Source organism: Mercenaria mercenaria, chromosome 2, assembly GCF_021730395.1.
Source record: "Mercenaria mercenaria strain notata chromosome 2, MADL_Memer_1, whole genome shotgun sequence".
Classification (NCBI taxonomy): domain Eukaryota; kingdom Metazoa; phylum Mollusca; class Bivalvia; order Venerida; family Veneridae; genus Mercenaria; species Mercenaria mercenaria.
The window spans coordinates 49,160,970-49,184,139 of record NC_069362.1 but is presented as its reverse complement, the minus strand read 5'-3'; the positions used below and the strand labels follow the sequence as shown (position 1 = coordinate 49,184,139).

Genomic DNA, 23,170 nt, shown 5'->3' with positions numbered 1-23,170 from the left:
AGAAGAAAACTTCAGTTCTGAGATGCAGTTTTTGCGGAACATCAATTGTTATTTCTTGAGGGGCAATTCCTTGACAAAATAGCATTTCGAAAAGCTGAAGTGAAGTTCTCTAATGTTATGAAAGAAGTTAATGGATTTATACTTTTATGACCAAATCATGACAAAATTTTAATGCAACAACTAACCACAGTGATCCTTCACGTTTATTGGCAGCTTCTCATTACTGGTCAATATCCTACGAGAGCCACATATAATTAAGTGTTTTCCAGGATCAGTCAATCATACTTTACCATCCCAGTTCATTAATATGTAAGGAATCGTTGGAACAGTGAAGCAATATTTTATTGTTCATGAAATTGTCATAACTAACTGGATTGGAAGGAAGAAAAATTAAGTGTTGTTTTTACATTTTTCTAATTTGAATACTGCAGTTTAAGAGAGAGGTTGAATATTGGCTTTAGCCACTGAATAACACTGTCTAGCGAACATTCAGCGTGAAGCAAAACAGCGGTGACTTTGGACGCTGTAAATATCATACATTTTTGTAAAACCAAATTCGAAGAATGTCTTTGCGGGCAACCGGTCCTGGATATTCTTGGACTAGTTGGATAATCATTATCAGTGTTCTGTGTTTTCACTTCGGGATTTATGAAGGTAATGTCTTGTCTGATTTTTTTTAAAATAAGTTTGATCTTTATTTAAAAGGTGTGTTATACCTAAATACACATTTGTAATAACAAACAGTTAGTACACAAGAACCTTTCTATAGATAATGAAAAAGTACTTTGTGTCCGATTCAAAGACTTTACTGTATAACCAAGTATTATGTAGTATTGCCACTAAAAGAAATATGTATTATTATTATAAGTTATTATTATTGCAGCTCTACATACAGTTAGTTCAATTAATTAGCAAAGTTTTAAAAAATGATAAGAATTTTCTAGATTTAAATATATATCTAATTATAACATATTTTATGAAAGATGAACATTGACCATCTTTAAATAAAACACTGTAATTTGCATAGATGCAAAATGAATTTATTTATTTCATTCTTAACACTGTTACATGTATTTGTATTAACAATTATTGCCGTTTCTGTTTATGTAAACTAAGTAGGAACGTAAGCATATTCTAGAATTTTAACTTGAAAATGAAGAATTTCATCTTTAAAATCAATTCAAAATAGAACAGATTTAGTATTAACTTATAACTAACACACTTTTCAGTTATACACATTAATAGAATGGAGGGAATGTGTTAAACATTTAATTTCTTATGAGACTTTAAAAGTACATATATGTGAACATTTCATATGAAATATAAACCTTTTTACAATATGACTGTAATTTATCATAAAACGCTTAAAACGTTCTATATTACAAAATTGCAAACCTAAAAAGTAATGCCCTGTAAATGATTGAACTTGTTCTGTATATTAGATGATAAATAATTCGGACAGTAAACATAAAGTGTATGAAACACAACTATATTTAGTGAATGAAATTTTAGCCATGTGGATTGCCTGAATTATATATTTAAGATATGCACAGCTTACTTTTCATAACAATAAAGATTTGGGTGATACGAGTGATAGCAAAATTCCACCTTTTATGCAAAATTAATACTCTAGTTTCAGCTTACACAGTTTAGTTGAAATCGAATTTTTTGGAAGTTCACTAGAATTCGTCCAAGAAGAAACTTAACGCTTTGTTCAAACCGCTATAAATAATGAAGAATTTATTCCCAACCGCTGTCATTAAAGAGTGAACTATTCCGTCTAACTGTCTGGGTGCAATCATATCGATCTAATAGAAATTGAAATGTTTTGTACCATAAGAGCTAAAGGCATACGTCTACGTGTTTTTATCAATCGTTTTGAAATTCAGAGAGTAACTTTTGGTAATAAAAAGTAAAAATATCAGATTATTTAGATTTAGGGAGTTTTCAAGTTTGTACAATTAAACATTTTGTAGTCACTAAGTTAATTTTTTATGTAAAACGTAAAGAAATTTAGCCGCATATATTGTAATCATTAAATTTGTTTGTAGACAGCTTTCGGCCTTCTGATGGTGTGAGATTACACTTCATTCACAAAATGTCAAAAGTATATTATAATAAATAACATAATGAAAGGAGCATTTGAGGTTTTTTACAAGTTTCGTTTTCCGGAAAAAATGACACGATATGTCTCTTAGATCCTAGCTTATATTGTGAAAATACAGAATATGAAGATCATAGTAAAAATAATGTTCATAATAAGACGTTACTGCAAAAAAAATCATGTACAAATTACAAAGAAGATTGTCAACTTGCTACATTACACAGAAGTTCAATTAAGTTATTCCCATGTTAATAATTACAGCTCTGGAGGTCTGTTTCTAGAACATATTCATGATATGTAGGAATAATTGCTTTTAGCAGTTTGTTTCCTAATGTCTTCTATGTACGGCACAATGACAACATTTTGTAAGCACATCATTTAAAGATAATTAACATGTTTAATAGGATAAATTCCGAACATTTGCGTAGTTTCGGTATATATGACTGTATTGACATTTCCTTGGAAAATTGTTTTTGCATGTCTTTAAAGGGGAAACAATAATTAAGTCACAGCTAAGTTAAACTTCAAACAAAGTTATAAAAGACAAGCACAAATGCCAACAGGAACATTCACATGAAAATAGGGGTATATGTAAATGTATAATATATATATACCGCCTTAGCATATGAACATATTGACAAAGACGGATCCAATAATAATAACATATAACAAACAGACACAAAGATATACGAAGAAAGAACAAAGCAGATCACCGCCTCGGAACGGTCAATGGCGGCAATATATCACGTAGATGTTGCCGTCAATTTCATGGCCCGGGGACTACATCTTATTTCTTTAATATACCTTAGAGAAATTAGCTAGACGACACAAATAAAACACGGTTGTTGAACAGTATTTCTAACACACATTGAATTTGGTCGTCCCTTCTAAATTACACCAAATAAAATGTATTACATTACATAATTGAGCCATACATGCTTGATTAAAACCTATTAGTAGCCAGTTTAATTCACCAGACATATCGCAATAAAGAAATTGAAATGAAATAAATGTCTAATAAATCACAGAAGACAAAGTTGTTTGTCTGAGAGTGTCACAGTGCACATGAAGAAACACACGCCAGAAAAATATCTAAAGCCGGTATGGCAGATGAGAAAGGTTTAGCATCACATAAAGATGCATGCACTTATGCGGAAAAAGAACATAACATTTATTATGTTATACAGAGACATACAAACCCACTGTGGGGAATCACATGGTCAAAATAATCTCTAAACAAAAGTTATATTTTGAAGAACATGAATAAATTTCCTACCATGATAAGATATGAAATTTAAACATAGTCTAACATATGACTAATGAAAGTTGTTAAATTATTATGTAGTTGACAATAATGATAGATATCCTGTAATTACAAACATTAAGGAAAATAAGAAGTATCAGTTTCTTGAAGTGTTTCAGATAATCAGAAGGTGATTGTACTTGAAGTCTATATAGTTTTAGGATACATCTATGTAGCCATATGATAGGCTGTATTTGAGATTTACAGCAAAAGTTGATTCAATATTATCCCATATTATTCATAAAGTTATTTTGGTTTAGAGATTATTTAGGTCATGTGATTCCCCACAGTGAACCATCAAAGAAAGAAACGAAATTATGGGAACAAAAATGAAAACGAATAAGAAAAACGAAAAAAAAAATCTTAAAAAATCATCATGAGGATTCAAACTCACAACATAATTTGCTTATATCCAATTGTTAAATGCATTTTACCCGACTGATCGAGCTATGTTGCAGTATACTAGCTGGATAGTTGAAATGAAACAAATACTAACATTCACTCACTGATCTCTATCTTTGAGTATAGAATTAAAAGTGTACACTATTTTTCAATTTTTAAGTTTTTATGAACGTCTATTTTCGCAAGTAATATGTAATATTTTTGTTACACTATTTGACGTACGACTTTTTAATTCCTTTCTGGAAACAGAACATGGGCGTATTGGCTATCCCCATCCCTTCAACTCTAATCTAGGAATTTTTATTGATATGGAAGTCCTGATTGATCATAAAATTGTGAAAACTATACAAACCAGAAAGGTTGTTTTTTTTTTTGATGAAATAACAATCTCTTTTAGCATTGTTATTCAGACTTGATTTCCTTACAAATATGTCCGATTTGACAAAATGTCCTTTACATATAGTACAGTATAGTACAGATTACAATTTGTTGTTACTCTTATCGTTTTGTCCTAGACAGAAATAACGTCAGCACATCTGCATAGCGTCATTTAGATTTAGTCATGTCTTGTTTCAAACAAAATAGAGAAAAGTGGAAACTAGAATAGCTAAATGTTATGTCAGAAAGACTTTTTCGAAATGAAATTATAACATTTAAGAAAACAGATACAATATATTTTTCTACAAAATCAAGATCAGGAGAAATTTGTTCTTGAATTGTCATTTGTTTTAAAACAATTTCTAAGAATAAGCTTTTACCTTCGCCTTCGTAGTTACAGTTAAGTACCATGAATGAAAAAACAACACTTGATGTTACAGCCATCAACCACAGTTGACACAGGGATACCTCTAGTAATAAAGGCAGACATTTGGCAGTTAAACTAAACGGTATCTTCCAAACAAAAATGTTCCTTTTATCAGCCTTAGAGACATATTGAATAACATGTAATCTGTATGTGGTGTTCTATTGTTATTGTGAATATTTCTGTAAAATCAATCAAGTGCAGTCATACAACAAAGTAATCAAAAACACGACAAGTGTTCAGCACAAGATATAAATTTATTCTGCAAAACCTTAACATGTGGCGCTAAAGTATTTCCAGAAGTTGAGCATGCGCAGACATGAATTACATAAAGGGGTCAGTAAAGGTTGAACATTTAAGAAGAACTTAAAAAAACACTTTTGCAGAATTTATTTGTTTGACAGCATATTGTCCCTTTGTCTGTTTTGGTTACATTTCCTATATCTAATATCTCATGGGGCAGCAACATGTGTTAGATATATGTCAAGGAGGTTCCTACAAACGAGTTATTTGCGTGTGTGAGACAGAAAATTAAGACGAATATAAATATGTTTGGCTTTCTAGTGCGTAGATTGTGTGATTGGAAGTCGTACATGTATAAAGATTAGCACTTGAGATAGTATTCCATACAAAGATTGATCAGATCTAGAAAATAAAATTCGTCGATTTTCATGATATTTTCAAAATCTGAAAATTATTATTTCCTTCCTTTGTCTATCTTGGTTGCGCAACCAAACATATGATTTCCAAACCTACATGCTGTTTCAAAACCTGCCCTTTGTTTCAAGTAATTGAAATATTCCAATATTTATTAAATGTAAATGTAATACTAGAAAATTTATTAAATCTTAGACTATAACAATTCCACCTTTTAAATACATTTATATTAAAGGGAGATAATTACAAAATATCATGAAAAGTATACTTTTCAAGTAGAGATCTAACTTAATGAAATGAGTATTTTTGTTCCTTAAATAAATCTCTTACAGAATATAAGAAAACTGCAAAAAGGTTATAAGATTTTGCTCAGATGTGATTGACCGCCTTCAAACAAGATGTAGAAGTAGTCTGAGGGGACCGATTGAAACATAACATTATAGCAATAGCCGCAAACATAAGATTAGCTTTAGATCATATTCTTGAATCCATATTAGCAGTCTCTTCTGTTCATGAATAATAATTGTTATAAAAAACATTAGAATTGCTTTAAACAAAGTACTTGAATCCAAATAGCAGTAATTTTCTTTCGATTAGCTTTAAACCAAATACTTGTACCCAAATAGCAGTGACTTTTATTCATAAGAAAAAAAAAACATTATTATCACAAGCATTAGATTAGATATAAACAAAGCACTTAAATTCAAATAGCAGCCACTTTGGTTGATGAAAAAATATCACGAACACAAGCATTAGTTTAGCTTTAAATATAGCACTTGAATCCAAATAGCAGCCACTTTGTTTGATGAAAAATTATCACGATCACAAGCATTAGATTAGATTTAATCAAATGACTTGAATCCAAAAAGAAGCCACTTTGGTTGATGAAAAAGTATCACGATCACAAGCATACAACCGTCGTTAATGAAATAATGATCACAAGCATTAGCTTTAAATGTAATACTTGAATGAAGTCAGCAGTCACTATCATCCATGTAACTTATGATCAAAGACTCGCATTAGATTAGCTTTATACCTAATACTTGAAGAAGTTAACGGTTGGTTTCGTTCTTGTAATGTATGAAATGTCACTCATTCGTAGCATATGTGTGGTGACATGATACAAATTGAACCCACAAAATGGTGTTAAGGGTGCTTATCTTTTCTTCTAAAATGTTCACAAACGTTGTGCACACAATAATTCAATGCATTTACTTTTGACACAATTACTGTATAAAATCGTCAAACATTTAGACGAATCTGTTTTCAGTATCAGATATAAACCTTTCTAATAATGATGAAACTGTCGCATTTTCAATCTAGGCCTTGTGCTGTAGCCATAAAATTGGCTCTTCTCAGGAAATTACTTCATATAAGTCTTCTTTGTCTCCCGTTTTATGCACTTCTATTCATCTGAAAATTGAAAGATATATATAACTGACTGAATATTGTTTTATCATTCAAGTAAATAACCTTTTCAAACAATGAGACCATTTAAAGTATATTCAATATAAAGAGGGGCCTCCGCGACCGAGTGGTTAATCGCTGACTTCGAATCACTTGCCCCTCACTTATGTGGGTTCGAGCCTTACTCGGGGAGTTGAGCTCTCCGTGTGAGGCAGCCATCCGTCTGGCTTTAAAGAAGGTCGGTGGTTATACCCAGGAGCCGGTCCGTGATGAAATAATGCATAGAGGGACAACTGGAGTCTTCCCCCACCACCAGAGCTGGAAGGTTGCCACATTTTTATCCCCCCACCAAAGGCGAATGCTCTCCGTCCGTGCGTCCGTCCGTCCGTCCGTCCGTGCGTCCGCAACGATCATTGTCCGGAGCATAACTCCAAAAGTACTGGAGGGATTTTCTTCAAACTTCATACACTGATAGAACACATTGGGAGGAAGTGCAGTGTCAAGAACAATAACTCTACCTTGCCTATTTTTTGAGTTATTCCCCTTTATCATATTTTCTTAAAAAATTTGTCCGGAGCATAACTCCAGAAGTACTGGAGGGATTTTCTTCAAACTTCATACACTGATAGAACACATTAGGAGGAAGTGCAGTGTGCAAGAACAATAACTCTATCTTGCCTATTTTTTTGAGTTATTCCTCTTTATCATATTTTCTTAAAAAAATTTGTCCGGAGCATACCTTCTTCATGCATGGAGGGATTTTGATATGTCTTGGCACAAATGTTTACCACCACGAGGCGGAGTGTCGTGTGCAAGAACCAGGTCCCTAGGTCGAATGTCAAGGTCACACTTAGAGGTCAAAGGATACAAGAATAAAAACCTTGTCCGGAGCATTTCTTCTTCATGCATAGAGGGATTTTGATATAACTTGGCACAAATGTTTACCACCACGAGACGGAGTGTCATGCGCAAGATCCAGGTCACTAGGCCTAAGGTCAAGGTCACACTTAGAGGCCAAAGGTCAGATACAAGAATGACTTTGTCCGAAGCATTTCTTCTTCATGCATGGAGGGATTTTGATGTAACTTGGCACAATTATACACCATCATGAGACGAAGTGTCATGCGCAGTTCCCTTCTTTAGGATTATTTCCCTTTATTGTTACTTTAAATAGCTTTTATTGTAACTTTTTCATTACTAGTTGTAGGGAAAAATCGAGACCACTTTTCTGTAGTACAACAAGCGTGCTAAATCCAATTTTGAGTTGTATTTTGACCAATCTCTACCTGATAAAGATTTTTGTGTGGACTTGCATTTTTTTTTTTAAAGATTAACTTCCCTTAGTTGTTACTATAAATAACTTATATTGTAACATTTTTATAATTGGCCCTAGGGAAAAAACAAGACCACTTTTCTGTGGTACAACATAGATGTTACTCTCCAATTTTAGGTGTATTTTATTATATATAAGGTATCTCTACCTGTTAAGGAGTTTTTTGTGGACTTTAAAAAACAGAACACTTACAATGATTACTAAACAACCAAAAAATTAACATTCCATTTGCAAATACAGCTGCTAGAGTAAAGAAATTTGCTTTGACGTTCTGGCACTCTTGTTCCCTGTTAGCTTTTCATTCCTTCTTTTTACAGTAGCCATATAGAAAAACATCATAGCTATACTGTTCATGAAAATTAATAAAATTTAGCAGTAAACCACCTCACTACTGACTTATTCTTTCTTCCACATCTTAAAACCCCTGATGCGGACCACAACTAAACGGTTCTTCAAAGCTTTCCCCAAAATTAATACTTTCAGACACTAACTTGCAAGGAACTTTAGCCTTCAATTATGATATGCCTGGCGTGGGGATTAGCCATGTGTAACATGGCTCTTGTATAATTTTGTCGGTGCGACATGAAATCAACAACAAAAAATCAGTAATAAGAACTAGATACTTACTAGCCAGTTACTTTTCTTAACAAACGCATTATTCTTGGGACTGAATTGTCATGCTATCGTATTAATTGTTAAAGCTAAATACAATGTTGAACATGCGAGTATATAAATATGGACGAAATGAAAAAAACAATAGCCAGCAAGTTATGAAGATATATTGAAATATATTTTCGAACGCAGAAATCACTGAAGATATATATCTTATATATAAATCCCTCGTTCGAAAGAAAGCTGCCGTTCACATCAGCTATATGACTTTGTCATATAAGTTATTTTCTAGCGGCTTTAAGGATCTTGTTTGCCGTCTTAGTGCACCTTTTTACAAGTATGCAAAGTTGTATTCTAAAAGACTGTAGAGGAAATAAATAATTTAAAAAATGTTTAACAAAATTTCGATGTTATCATTAAGCATGACACACAATAATACTAACATATATCACTCTTAATAACGCCGTGGCAGTAAAAATATCTCGAACGACAAAGCAAACACACGCGGACAAAACGAACAAATAAAGGAGGGGGCACCGCCTTAGAACGGTCAGTCGCAAAACCACCCCCTTAGAATATTTAAACCGGTTTATGGTGCACATACGCCCATCATGCTCCAAAATTACACGATGATGTAAATAAAAGTTATCCCCGCCAGGTGAATCCCTAACACACGCAATGGCAACAGAAGGGCAGTCATAAGATAAAAATGTACCATGCTAGAGGCTTTAAATTTACGTAAAAATATTCACATAATATCCAAGCAGGAAACTACGCAAGTAGCCTCAGCAAAATCAGAACATAAGATTTTATTAATATGCCTTCATTATAATTATATTAAGGATGTGTGCATAAATGTAAGTTTGTTATTGAATTGAATATTTAATTTGTACTATAACGTTAACACTTTTCTTCGTTTAAATGGCCTTATCTCTAGACCTTTATTGTCTTTCACGACTTGAGGCTAAAAGATCACATTATAATTTGTTCCTGGCTCGGAACTTTCTGTTTCTAGTTTTATATGATGTTTACTGGAGACTTAATTACAATTTTAAAAACAATTAAAACGACCGAATTTTCCAACAAGTTTTGTAATTGCACAACATTGTGTTCTTAGAAATTATTCTATTACAGTGTGTTTTGTTTAAAACTGGGGAAAAAACCAGTGGTTTGTTTTTATCATGGCTTCTAATCAAGAGAAATTACTTGATACCGTCAAAGCAAATTTAGAAGCTACTTTCATCGTAATCACATTTTTTAATTAAAACCAATCCCATACGTTTAATGGTTAATTTCATTGGTGGTTCCATATCCTTTGAAAGTCAGACAGTGTCAAATTGGTGAAAGTCGTATTACCTTGCTTCTTCATACATTCTTAACAACAGAAACGTTTGATGCACTTGCTTGCAGTGCAGTCATGATCGACGTTTTACCAAGCCTTTACGTTGCTGTTTTTTATTCATAGGTCCATTTCCTTTGAAAGTCAGATATATTTTTTATTCCTTAAGATTATTGATATCAGTCAATTATGATTAACCATCCCACTGGTTGCGGGTGTGGAGCCAACAGCGTCCAGCATGGTGCAATCTGATGGGCGTTTGCATTGATCTCTATTCAGCCAGTACCTTTTTTTTTGTTAAATACCCCTTAGAATATGGTGCAGTCTGATGGTTATTTGCATTGATGTCTATTCAGCCAGTGCCGTTTTTGGTAAATACCCCTTAGAATATGGTGTAGTCTGATGGTTATTTGCATTGATCTCTATTCAGCCAGTACCTTTTTTGGTAAATACCCCTTAGAATATGGTGCAGTCTGATGGTTATTTGCATTGATTTCTATTCAGCTAGTACTTTTTTGGTAAATACCCCTTAGAATATGGTGCAGTCTGATGCTTATTTGCATTGATCTCTATTCAGCTAGTAACTTTTTAGGTAAATACCCCTTAGAATATGGTGCAGTCAGATGGTTATTTGCATTGATCTCTATACAGCCAGTACCTTTTTTGGTAAACACCCCTTAGAATATGGTGCAGTCTGATGGGTGCTTGCATTGAGCTCTATTCAGCCAGTACCTTTTATGGTTAATTACCCATTAGAATACTTATTAATATGGTACTCCGCCTAAGATTGGAGAATGACGTTCATATAGAAATTTAGCTGTCTTTATATAAAAAAAATTAATAAGTGGTAGTATGTAGGGTTATGATATTTTAAGTAGATCCATAAAAAACATTGTTAATGTAGTCTTTTCAAAAGCCATAGAGCTTGTATGTTATTATATTTATGTGATTTGTGGAATAAAATATATGCCCACAAGAAACAAAAACAAAAAAAAAACATCCCATATTGTAAGGAATCATGGATAAGGACATCTTCGTGGTTCATCGAATTTTTATAACTAAAAGTAGAAAGGAAAAGATTGTTCTTAGTCTATATGTTTACATTAACTTTGACTTGCAACTTGCATATTAACGGTTCTTGACACGTGACTGAGCTGTCGAAGTAATAACTTTAATCAATTGAACAACACTTACTCGAGAACATTCAACGTGAAGCAGCACACTGGTGACTTGAGACGTTGTATAGATATTTTTCTTGAACGGAATACAGAGAATGTGTTTAGCGTCACGAATTATTTTACATTGACCGTTTTGGGTAATACAAGTTGTTTCGTATTTTCAAGTTGAAATGTGTGGAAGTAAATAGCTTACTTCATATTCTTGTCCAAAATATTGTAACAGTAAAATCGTAAAACAGACGTTTAAACTAGGATGAGGGACTCACTTTACATTCTGATCAAAATCGGCATAAATGCAACTTTCCAGAAAAAACATGAAGTAATTATATTGTGCAACATGCCAAAGAGCCAAATTTTTGAAGGGCTGGTGTATTAAACTGCATACACATTTGGAGTAATATTCTTTGAATGATTGAACTAATTCTAAATAATAATTAATGATTAATTAGGTATATAAGAGAAATTGTCTTCTTGAAAGGTATCAAAAATAATATATAACAAATTACGGATTGTGGGTAAATCACTTTAAGGATATGTACAACGTACTTTTAATAACAATAAAGCTGTTAATTATAGTTATAAATGCAAATACAAAGCCCAATCTTGGCAAACTGATTACTAGTTACCCGTTAGGTGATGTCCATTTGTCTAAAAGTACTCCCATAATCGGTGAGGTAGAACTTTGCTAAAACCGCTGACTATAGATGAAACGAAGAAAATGTATTAACTAATGTATTCCGAGACGCTGTCAGTGAAAGACTGAATGGTTTCTACGTTTGTTTCGTTGCAATCATATTATTGTAACTGAAATTGAGATAAGTTTTAGTGTTAAGGTTCGTTCAAATTTGTAACCAATCGTCCTCAGTCTAGAGAGATAGTTTCATTATTTGTGACTGTTAAAAATAAAGTAGCACTAACATGATTATATGTGTTAAGAATTCTATGCATGATTCGTTCATTATTCAGGAGCGCTGCTCCATTTTTCTCTTTCAATTTATAATATTTACATTCGCCCTATTCTTTTACATTGAAAATTATGACGTTCATTTATTATGAACAGCAAAAGGAAATGCGCGAAAGTTACGTCATCACTGCTTAATGATAACGGGCCGGTGTTTTGACGACACCCGCGTAAATTCATAGAGAACGTTCCTTAGATGACGTCGCGGTTGTTCCGTTTTTGAATAAAATGTGTGTAATTTATAATATAATTGTGTTTACAAATGGAAAGGAAATATAATGTAAATATAAGAAATGAGTTTTTGTTCGAAATGAACGACAAAACAGGATCGGCAAAGTTAAACATGAATCGCTAGCGCGATTCATCGATTTCCCAATCCTATTCTGTCGTTCATTTCGCATGAACACCGTAATTAATTTCATTTCACTAAACTTCGAAAACCGCTCCTGAATATTGAGGCATGTCCCTTTCAAATTTGGAAAAGTTTATAGCCATGTTTATCAAAGGTACTGAAAATAATGAAATTTATTGAAGTATTTTATGCCAAAATGCTGTCAATGTAGAGTAAAATCTCTTCCTGTAACTGCGTGGAAGTAATTATATCAACCTAATGTTTTAATCTTCACGAAGGTATCACATAAATAATGTTTATTTGTCAGAACTAATTAGATCAACTGTGAAAAATATCTTAATATTCAACTCTTCGTTTGATAACAGAATTCATATTTGAAAACATTTTCAGCATTTCTATGCGACTTTATGTCTTAAAACATTTGTTCATTTGCACATTTGAAGACAAGTACATTTAAATAGTATATAAGTAATTACTGCGTAGATACAACGTCAGTATGTATTTGTTTTAGAATTTCATTTAGATGTTTACATATATTTATGTCATAGAATGTCGAAAAGAATACGTTAAAAATGTAAAACTTTACGGAAGAAGGAGTTCAAGAAACAATTCATTTTCGCAAAATTTTCGGATGTCTCGCTTTTAAATGTAATGCTATAGATATATAATTAATTAGCAAGGAATGCAGAAAATATTTTAGAAATAAAATGATTTTTTTCGGTGTTCATGCGAAATGAACGACAGAGTAGATTCTGCAAATCCATGAATCGCGCTAGCAATTCATATTTAATTTGCACATCCTATTCAGTCGTTCATTTCGCATGAACACCGAAAAAAATAGTTTCATTTCTTATTTACATTATATTTCCTTTCCATTTGTAAACAAGATAAAATTATAATTTGCACATAGTTTGTGGCATTTAACATTAAAATCAGCTTCCCGGCCATTCTGTTCACCAGACGGAACAACTTCGACGTCATCTAAGGAACGTTCTCCCTGACTATACGCGGACGTCGTCAAAACAGCGGTCGGTTATCACTAAGCAGCAATGACGTAATTTTCGCGCCTTTCCTTTTGCTGTTCATACGAAATGAACGTCATAATTTTCAACGGAAAAGAATAGGGGGAATGTAAATATTTCAAAATTAACATCAAATTCTAATTGTAGACAGTCGAGATAAATACACATTTTATTTTCAGTATATTCACTGACCCCTGTGACGAACCCGCCCCTGTTATCAAAGAATCATTGATCCGTCTCTGATATGGCAGTTCTGATCACCAAATTGCCACAAGTGTTAATGCATTAACCGTTTTCTTATAATTAAATGTCTGTGAGCGTTTAGATATCCCTATAAATATGTAATAGTTAACAAACTGCCCTCCTTTACATAAAGAACAAATCCAGTTGTCGTTACTCAGATTACTTTTTCCCAGACATTATGTCAACACATCTGCATACCACCAGCTTAATGAATATAATGTTTTGTTCGAGGCAAAAAAATAACAATCTGTCTAAATGTTAAGGCTAAAGAACCCTGCAAAAAAGAATACGACAAATAGAAACCAGATGCAATAATTACCGATTTAAAAACAATACTCACAATGTTGCAGCTTGATAAAAGATTTTACTCAAACTCTTGCAAACTATTTTATACACACAATTTCCACTCTTCTTAGTGTTTTTCTACTTCCTTTGTTAGAGGACACTAGAAACGTAGGATAGGTCAGACACTTTCTATCATTCATCGTAAAAACATGTATTTTGTCTTTCAGCAACGCATGTTGACATGCCAAATAACTATACCATGGAACATACTGAAGCTGCAACAGATATGACAATTGAGAACACTGATATAATTATTGTTCATAATGAAACCAGCGAAATGGCACCAACTCCATATTTTGAGGAATTTGATCCATCAGTCCTCGGTAATATTAAATGTGAAGACTTCACCATTGATTTGTATAGGAGATGGACAATGGTGTACAAAATAAACAAAGATGATATCAAAAAGCTGTTGTGTAAGTGCAGAGGAGTATGTTTATTTTATACCGTTGCACCTGACGTTCTTGAAAAAATACGAGACAAACAGCAGAATGTCCTCTCTGATGTAAACAAAAGTAACTTCATTATTGTGATGTCATCATTTTCTGCAATTTTTCTACTAGGTGTCGCAGGTAAACTACAAAATGTTTTTATATAAAAAAGTATTGTATTTATGTCCGTCTGATGTAATTTTTACAAAACAGTTATACATATTGATAAATCTGGCAAGTGTGTTCAAACTATTTTGAATTGTAAAACAGTATTGCTGCTATTGGGTGTTATCACTTTTACCGAGGTGTTTATAATTGACATTTTAAACTTTTTATTTTCAGAAACTGCTGGCTTGCATGATTCTAAAACTAGACTGTTTAATTACAAGTTATGGCCGTTAGACCAAAAATACGAGATTTTGCAATCAACCGATTGTTCGAATTTGAATTCATTTCATACAAATGCTTCTTGAAAATCTATCTCTCAAAGACTGTCATTGGGCATGAGCAGTTTTCGTAATATGTATATACATGACATGTATTGTAGTACGAACATTGAATATTTTTCTAGGGCCTCCGTGGCCGAGTGGCTAAGGTAACTGACTTCAAATCACTTGACCCTCACCGATTCGGGTTTGAGCTTCGCTCGGGGTGTTACATTCTTCATGTGAAAAAGCCATCAAGCTAACTTACGACAGGTCGTTGGTTCTACCCAGGTTGCCGACCATGGTGAAACAGTGCATGGAGGGGCGCCTTGGGTCTTCCTCAAACTTCACTATATAATCTATAATAATTATTCCGGTGTGACGTTTCATATGATTAAAAATTGATGTCAACAGTACATCTTAGATGACCCATTTCCCAGATTTTTGGTTTCGTCTAACACAAACATTATTGACAGAGCTAAAAAAAGAAAACTATTCAAACGTCATCTCTTCGTAAACTGTTCGTCTGATTTTGATACATTTTTTTCAGAGATAGTCCTTATATTATTTCAATTATTCTGACCTATGGAAAAGTCTGGTAAGTGGCATAGGGCCATGATAGCCCTTTTTCTAAAAACATCAATTTATTCTTACAACTGTCTTAATTCTTACTCTATTTATAGTCATAGTTTTCAAATATTATTACTCTGTTGCAATCTGTTATCATTGTAGGCAACATAACAACAATCGTTGGGTTGTTGACATGGATGAAACAGCGGTCTCCCACGTATGGTTTTGTTATCAGTTTGTGTTGTTCTGGTCTCCTCATGCTGTTTATATGTATGCCAATTAAGGTAAGGTCATACCTAAACATGAATATTACGTCGGTACGCTTCCTAATAAAGAACAAGTTTTCTCAAAATTTAAACATGTCTTTTCATTTGTTAGTAACTATTTATTTATTTATTAAAAAGCGCTTTGTGTAATTTATTTAGTTCTACGAAATATGTTTTATTGAACACTAGTGTCCGAATATGGTATTTAAAATTTTAGGACAGCTCCCTATTTTGTGAGTTACTTAGTAATAGCAAATCATAAAAGATTGTATTTTAAACATATGTACCATAGTTTCTCTGGTAATATACGTTTACATGTATCAGCTAAGCAACACAGTTTAATAATTGTTGATATTTTATTTACACTGTTACTGGTTGTATAATGCCGCGATAAATATCAGGAGAATGTCCCTTTTCTATCCACTTCACAGCGATAGCTGAAATAAAAAAAAATCAAATTACATTCAAGGGAATTCAAAGAAATTTACACATATCTCACCAAGGAGACATGTCAAAAGGACCTAAGACATCGTTGCACTTGGCGGTTAAGGTCAAATGACTTAACGTCGTGTCCGCTATGTATTTCCTCAACCACAGGGAAGATGTCACACTTAGTGGTCAAAGGTCATTTAGCTTAATTCGTGTCCGATCCAACTATACCGCTCGAAAGATTTTCATAAAACTAAAATAATTTGTTTACGTCATCAGACAAAGTGCAGAGCGTATGACCTGTGTCACTAAGTTCAAGAGCAAGGTAACACTTACTGCATAGGTCAATAATAAAAAGCTTCATATCTTCTTAACCGCTGGAAGAACTTTCATGACATTATCATCATCCAGACGACACGAAGAGTGCACTACCAAGGTCATAAGGTCCATAGTCGGGGCTGCACTGACATGTCAAATTTCAAATACCTTTCTTCAACATCTTTTTCTCTTATCCAGTGGAATAATTTTAGTAAACGTAGATCCAGTTGTAACCTCATCAACATAACTTGCAGAGTGTACAGTGCAGGTCACTATTTCCGGGGTCAAGGTCAAATTATTAATTCCATAAGCCTTATAATATTGTTAAGACGCATAAAACAGCTATCCATTTATATGTCATGCATTATAACATAATAATAAATACAATACTTCCAATATTGTACATGAACTTGCAGTGACAGTCATAAAGTGGGGTAATGATAAACAATGGATTCAGATCGATATTTAAACCTTTGGTAAATATTTGAGAAAACAATTACCGAAAATACGATTCAGCCAAAACATCAGACATATTTAATGTTCATTGCAAAAACGCGGTAGCCACATAATAAAGAAAGGAAAAATGAGCTTTTAAATGTCAAAGGGTATGACAAAAAATATTACTTTACCTATATTGAAGAGGCATCTTTTGGTATTACTCGCTTTTAGTGACAGCTCTAATTACTGTTTACATACCAAAATGTGTTTAATTGAATTGTATTTTCAGGCAACAGAATTTTTCAAAGTTAGCCACATTTTCACTGAAATAACCTGCAAACTATCCTACTATGCGAGAGATATAACGTTTGTATCAACCGTTTTGACTCACACTATTATCAGTTTTGAACGGTAAAAAACTACGTTAAATCTTGAACTAAAGTCAACATTAAAACAAAGATCGCTTCATCAAAAGGGTTCAAATAACTTTAGAAACATGTAGATACAAACTGTCTTAGAACGCCTAAGCTTGGTGCTATATCAATAAAATGTAGTTCTGATTTGTAGACCCCCAAACCAGGGGCATCCGTGGCAGAACGGTTGAGATCATTGACCTCGCTTTGGATGTAGAAATCTTTAATGTGAGAAAGCCTTCTAATGGAAGGTCGGTGGTTCTACTTAGGGGACCCGCCAGTGATGAAATACTGTCCGGAGGGGCACTGGGGTTTCCTAAACCGTCGCAAGCTTGAACGTCACTATGTGACCTATAATAGTGTCTGAGTGATGTTAAACCCAACAAAAAATAAACAGAACTAAAAACGAACCACAAACAATATGCGCAAACATTAATACACTTGCATTAGACAAAAGTAATGAAAAATGCTGAGATGTGCAAAATAATACTTTAATAAGTTATGAGTTATATTTGTAAATTACAAATTTATCAGCCGTATACATATAGCAATATTATTTACATATATTTTTCCTTTTCTTTTGTCCAGATTTTATGCTATATGTCGTCCTATGGAAGTCAAGTATCGATGTACATGGAGAAGAGCACGAAAGCTTATTATAATGACATGGGTGCTGTCAATTTGTCTTGCGATACCTACGCCTTTCATGATGGTTGGTGACTTTTTAAATTAATTAGTAGCATATCTAAATTATAAAAGAAATATGTTTACTTTACCTGTCGTTTTGAGACCATCAGCATAGCCTTAAAGAGCAATTTTAAAATAACCAATTTCACAGTCTTGTCAAATTCACATTCCTTTCGACACAGTACTTATTTTTATGACAATAATGTTTTGAAGACAGTTCAGTATTTTGGCAAACGTAAAAACAATGTTGATATTTTAGTAGCCCCTGCTAACAAAAGTATGGCTGTTCAACATGAAAGTGTTTATCAAAACGCAAAAACATGACATAAGAATCAAATTTTATCCGGACGGGTCCTTTACTCATTTGCATTACGATAAAGATAACCTGCGAATCATGACCATGTTGTTGACACGTAAACAGTCAATACAATGACATTATCCTGCATGGATTATGTAAGTCTGATAATATATACAAACCACGTACCTGTTACTCCTTGGACAGTGAAAATCTATAATAATTTGAAACACCTAAATAGTTACAGTGCTATGTAACGATAAGTATGTACCTTCCCGGTCAGACCAGTATACTCGAAATATTTTAAACACGCTTTCTTATTTATTCCCTTACTTCAGAAATATTTCAACGATTAAAGGAGACTGACAGTCACAAATATATATCCGAAATAAATGTATTATTTTGATAAGGGAATAATAACACCTTTGAATATATCTAAAGAAAAATTACTATATAAGTCACTATATAAGAGGAGACTTACCATTTTTGACACAACATCAGTTACCATAAATGTATGCAAAATCTTTTTTTTTATGAAATTTAGTACTGTGATGAGAAGGGAATAATTTCCTTAAATATATTAAAAAGAATAACTATGATTCGAGGCAATCAATTATCTTTAATATATTTAGAAAATATTCTGTGATAGGAGACGACTGGCTCCTATAAGTATATTTAAAAAATATTTACTTAGGAGAGGTAGTAACTCAGAAGTCAGTAACTATCTTAAATGTTTTTCAGGTATATATATATAACTATGTCAGAGGAGAGTAACTACCTCAAAATATATTTCAGAAACATTACTATGACGAGAAGAGATTGACTATAGAATGTTTGCCGCAGTCCGAGTCATTATCGGTGGTTATTGCCTATTTCATGTACATGTTGGGCATTTTGTTTGTGATACCCTGCCTTATTATGGTTGTGACATATACCATGAGCTGTACAGTGCTGTGCAAAAGTACAAATGTTGCTAAGAAGTTACAAGAAACGTCTGGGTAAATATTTCAGTTCGTTTAGACGGACGTGACACTGCAGTTGTTCTAAAAAAGTAATCGTTTCTACCAAGGTTAGATAACATATTTTACATTATGATTATCTAAAAGCAAAGAACTAGTATGTTCAATTCGGTTACACCTGGGCTTAGATTTAAAAAAGACATTTTTTTTTACAAATGGGATTGCATGAAGTATTTTCTGGGAATTTTACATAAACATATATGCACGCACACTTGAAATAGTTTTACGCAAAATTTCAGCATGGAGTCTACAGCTGTACCACTGCATTACATCAGTCTCGAAATAAGCCTTGGTGTAATCTGGTATTACCAATTGTCACCGTGTATGCAAAAGTGTTTTTTTTTAAAACGCTATACACCGTGTATGCAAAAGTGTTCTTTTTTAAACGCTATATATATATATTGATAATTTCCTTGTGCCTTTTAATCTGTTCATATAAAATATGTTTTTAAACAATATTTTAAAGCTCTGAAACTTTTGATTTACTATACAGTGGATGCGATAAAGGCACAAGGCAGAAAGGATCAAACTGTGTCGGCCAGCGCAGAAGGGTAAGTTTTGTACGATAAAAATATGACTGACAGTGAATTAATATGATTCTTTTGTTTTATTTTGTTTAAAGTCATACCGTTTTAAGAATACCCAATGTGCCTTTTGGTTATACAATCAGGCACGGACGGTCAGCTCGGAGCAACCATCGACCCATGAAGTTTAAGTGACATTGTATTTTAAAGATCCGAACGGGGCTTAGTTACAGATTTACCATGTACATGTGAAGAAAAAAATTGTAATAACTAGGAAAACTAAACGTTTAACTACAACATTATTTTAAGACTATTATAATAATTGTGAATCTACAGTATGCATTTTCCTTATCTTTATTTTAGGTTGTTGCACTTTTGATTGTGGCTGTTGTACTGTTCATAACAAGTTGGGCACCGCATCTTGTTTTCCAGCTGTTAGAAGTAACAGACAAAATCCATTACATTATCGATGCCAACTATGCGAAAAATCTCATAGTTATTGGTGTGGGTATAACGTATTTAGGAAGTGCCATTAATCCGTATCTATTTATGGCTATGTCGTCGTAAGTATCATGTATGTACGTAAAATTGTTTCTAAACCCATGGCAACTTACAATTTCACTAAAATAAATGACTTTAAAGTGATTCTTCTACTGTTACAGTTAAGAATACTTCGGGTTCCCAAGTGGAAAGTCGGTGCTCGGGAGCTTGAGAGATTTTGCAAATTAATAAGCATGTACTACATATAAACAGATCGATTAAAACGTGACTTCTAATATTTTGCTTGGTTATAGTCTGCGCTTCCAATATGTCTCTTTATTTTTTTTTTATTATTATCACCTCATCAGTATTTAAGCGCCGCATCGTGGACGCACAAATCCTTTCGTAAACATCGTTGACATTTTACTAGTCCTTTGGTTCCTTGGGTTCATTTGATATTTATGTATTAGAATTCCGGTTAATTTCGGGCGTGTGGGCATGAGGAATTTTGCACATTTTATTATACTTCACGGAAAACTCAAACATATTAAATTAAATGATAAATTTGTACAATGGATCTTTTTAGATTTACCAAATACTGTGATTGTATAATCATAATCTGACTTACGCTTTTATAACTTTACATTCATCCCATTTGTAGCAACTAGTTTTCTGTAAATGTTCGTGATTTTTTACAGCCAGTTCTGTGAACAATCAACATGCAGAAATTGTTGTCATAAAAGACGCGACATAGCAAGCTATAGATCTAGTGGAAGTGAAACCGACAAAGACACGAAAGAAGCATCTTCATCTCTTACCCGTGCGCACGAGATACGTCAAACACATACTTTTAAAGACTGATCGCTTTGAATCATAGCTGTGATGGCCTTTAATGCAGCCTGTTTAATCGAGATATTGTAAAGATAATTATGTTTGTTTGTTAACTATTAAATGAAGAACCCTACAATTTTGGTTTAGTATATAATTTTACAACTAGATATTTTTTGTTCAAGAATATTTTGATCTTAACGTCCTAAAATAGTATATTTTAAGTCGCTATAAACAATCTGTTTATTCACACATTAATTTGTTTTTGTCTTATTAATATATTAGTCACAAAACTTTTGATAAGAGACGATACGATGTTTTTCCAACCACGTTGATAAATCCAAAACAATCTTAAGAATGAAGATAACAGAATATATTCACATTGTGTATGAGATAATTTTATACCAATCTGCACATGATTTAAAAGAAGTGTTTGTGTACATTTTGTGTACGGTAAAATAATAAAGTTCTGTAATAAAAGACAAAGTACCATGTACGTAAGCATTATTAGACCTAATAAGCATAACTCTTTATTACATTGAAGTATTGTGTGATCAGAGACCCGACAAAGCAGAGTTGTTCTTTTTTTTTTCAGACAAACATGTTCATTTCTAGCCCCGTGACATGCATGTCTTAGCTAAAACAGGAGAAATTACGCTGCATTAAAGTTAAATGCAACAAATGTTTTTTTCGGATTTTTTCTTTTGTTTTTTTTTTTTTTTTTTTTTTTGCAAAAGCAATAAATCTACATCTCGGGCTGATGTGCGGATTGTAATTTAAAGCATAAGCAAAATGTAAAAGTATCGGAAACGAAGCAAATTCTATACCCGGTTTTGTAGGTTTCTTGTACGAAGTATAAGATTGTCATAAAATGGCCGTCAAACTGAATATTTTATATGTTTTGACAAGCAAAAAAATGTAGAAAGCAGCCAAATAAAGGTTTTCATTTATTGCTTTATGTTTTCATTATTGCGTAAGCTAATAAAACAGTCTAAAAGAAAATAGTTGTTTTGTGCAAAAAGTAAGTTATGATAGAAAATGTGTTTTTGTTACTTTTTTAATTTATTGTATAAATCATTTACCCTGCATATACCGAAACGTATAAAACGAGCATGATGACATACACCAACGACCGCTGAAATTGATAGACAAAGTATAAAAATTGAAGTATACATAATATGTAAAATGTTGAAACATTCTTTACGTGTTAAAGGTTCAGTCAACATATCACCAGATATATTTCTAAGGCCTAAAAATCCATAGGCATGAAGAAGCGTTGACAGCAAATTAATCAATCATATAAAATGTTTTTACGACAAAAATACTTGACTTTATTTGAGGTTATAAAGGGCAAATTCTTTATTAAAAGCAAAGTTTGATTACTTTTATAATTCTGACCAACATTTTGTTACTTTTGACAGCATTGTTATAGTTACGGATTGCTGATTTTACCTTTGTTGAACTTGTTGAAATATAATATTTTTATAGCATGAGAAAACAATTCTATTATTTACAGATTTTGTAATTATAGCTTGTTTTCATTTGCAGAAGTTGAATATATGTCTTAGTTGAAATATCCAAACGTGTAGTTAACCTTCTTGCTATATAAAAATATAGTTATATATGTGAACATTGGTAGTGTTTTTTTAGATATATCTAAGTACCAAAGTTATGCTGGTATTCAAAGACGGAAAAGTAACCATTCCCTAGAGTGACAACACATACTTTAGCAAAGATACGTCTAATACCAAATGTCCCGTGGGAAGGCAAGAATTGCTACAGATGTCAAGCAGGCTTAAGATTTCAAGCTATGAGTGTGTTTTGCCATGTAATTTGACAAGGAATATAAGAGAAATGTTTAAGATGTGACAGAGATAATTTTGGCTACTTATGGAACCGTTGAGATGGCCAGTAGTCGAATAAAGTTTACAAGTTATCATAAAGATGTTCTTGCATACAATATGTGCCCGGATATAGTACTTGATAT

The 23,170-nt window shown here is 32.8% G+C and overlaps 1 protein-coding gene across 1 annotated transcript; it reads left to right on the top strand.

Moving 5' to 3' along the window:
* Positions 1-321: 321 nt before the first annotated feature.
* Positions 322-22,843, top strand: LOC128555106 (QRFP-like peptide receptor). Its single transcript, XM_053536553.1, has 9 exons — positions 322-654; positions 14,228-14,632; positions 15,649-15,770; positions 17,227-17,348; positions 17,939-18,062; positions 19,128-19,330; positions 19,845-19,902; positions 20,239-20,438; positions 21,054-22,843. The coding sequence occupies exons 1-9, from the start codon at positions 564-566 to the stop codon at positions 21,214-21,216; spliced, it is 1,488 nt and encodes a 495-aa protein (XP_053392528.1). The 5' UTR covers positions 322-563; the 3' UTR covers positions 21,217-22,843.
* Positions 22,844-23,170: the final 327 nt, after the last annotated feature.

Bases quoted from the DNA above. Each gene is read 5' to 3' on its own strand.
- LOC128555106 (XM_053536553.1), top strand. From the start codon at position 564: ATGTCTTTGCGGGCAACCGGTCCTGGATATTCTTGGACTAGTTGGATA. The intron at 14,633-15,648 runs GTAAACTACAAA...TTATCATTGTAG, and splicing joins TTTTCTACTAGGTGTCGCAG to GCAACATAACAACAATCGTT. The intron at 17,349-17,938 runs GTAAAAAACTAC...TCTTTTGTCCAG, and splicing joins ACTATTATCAGTTTTGAACG to ATTTTATGCTATATGTCGTC.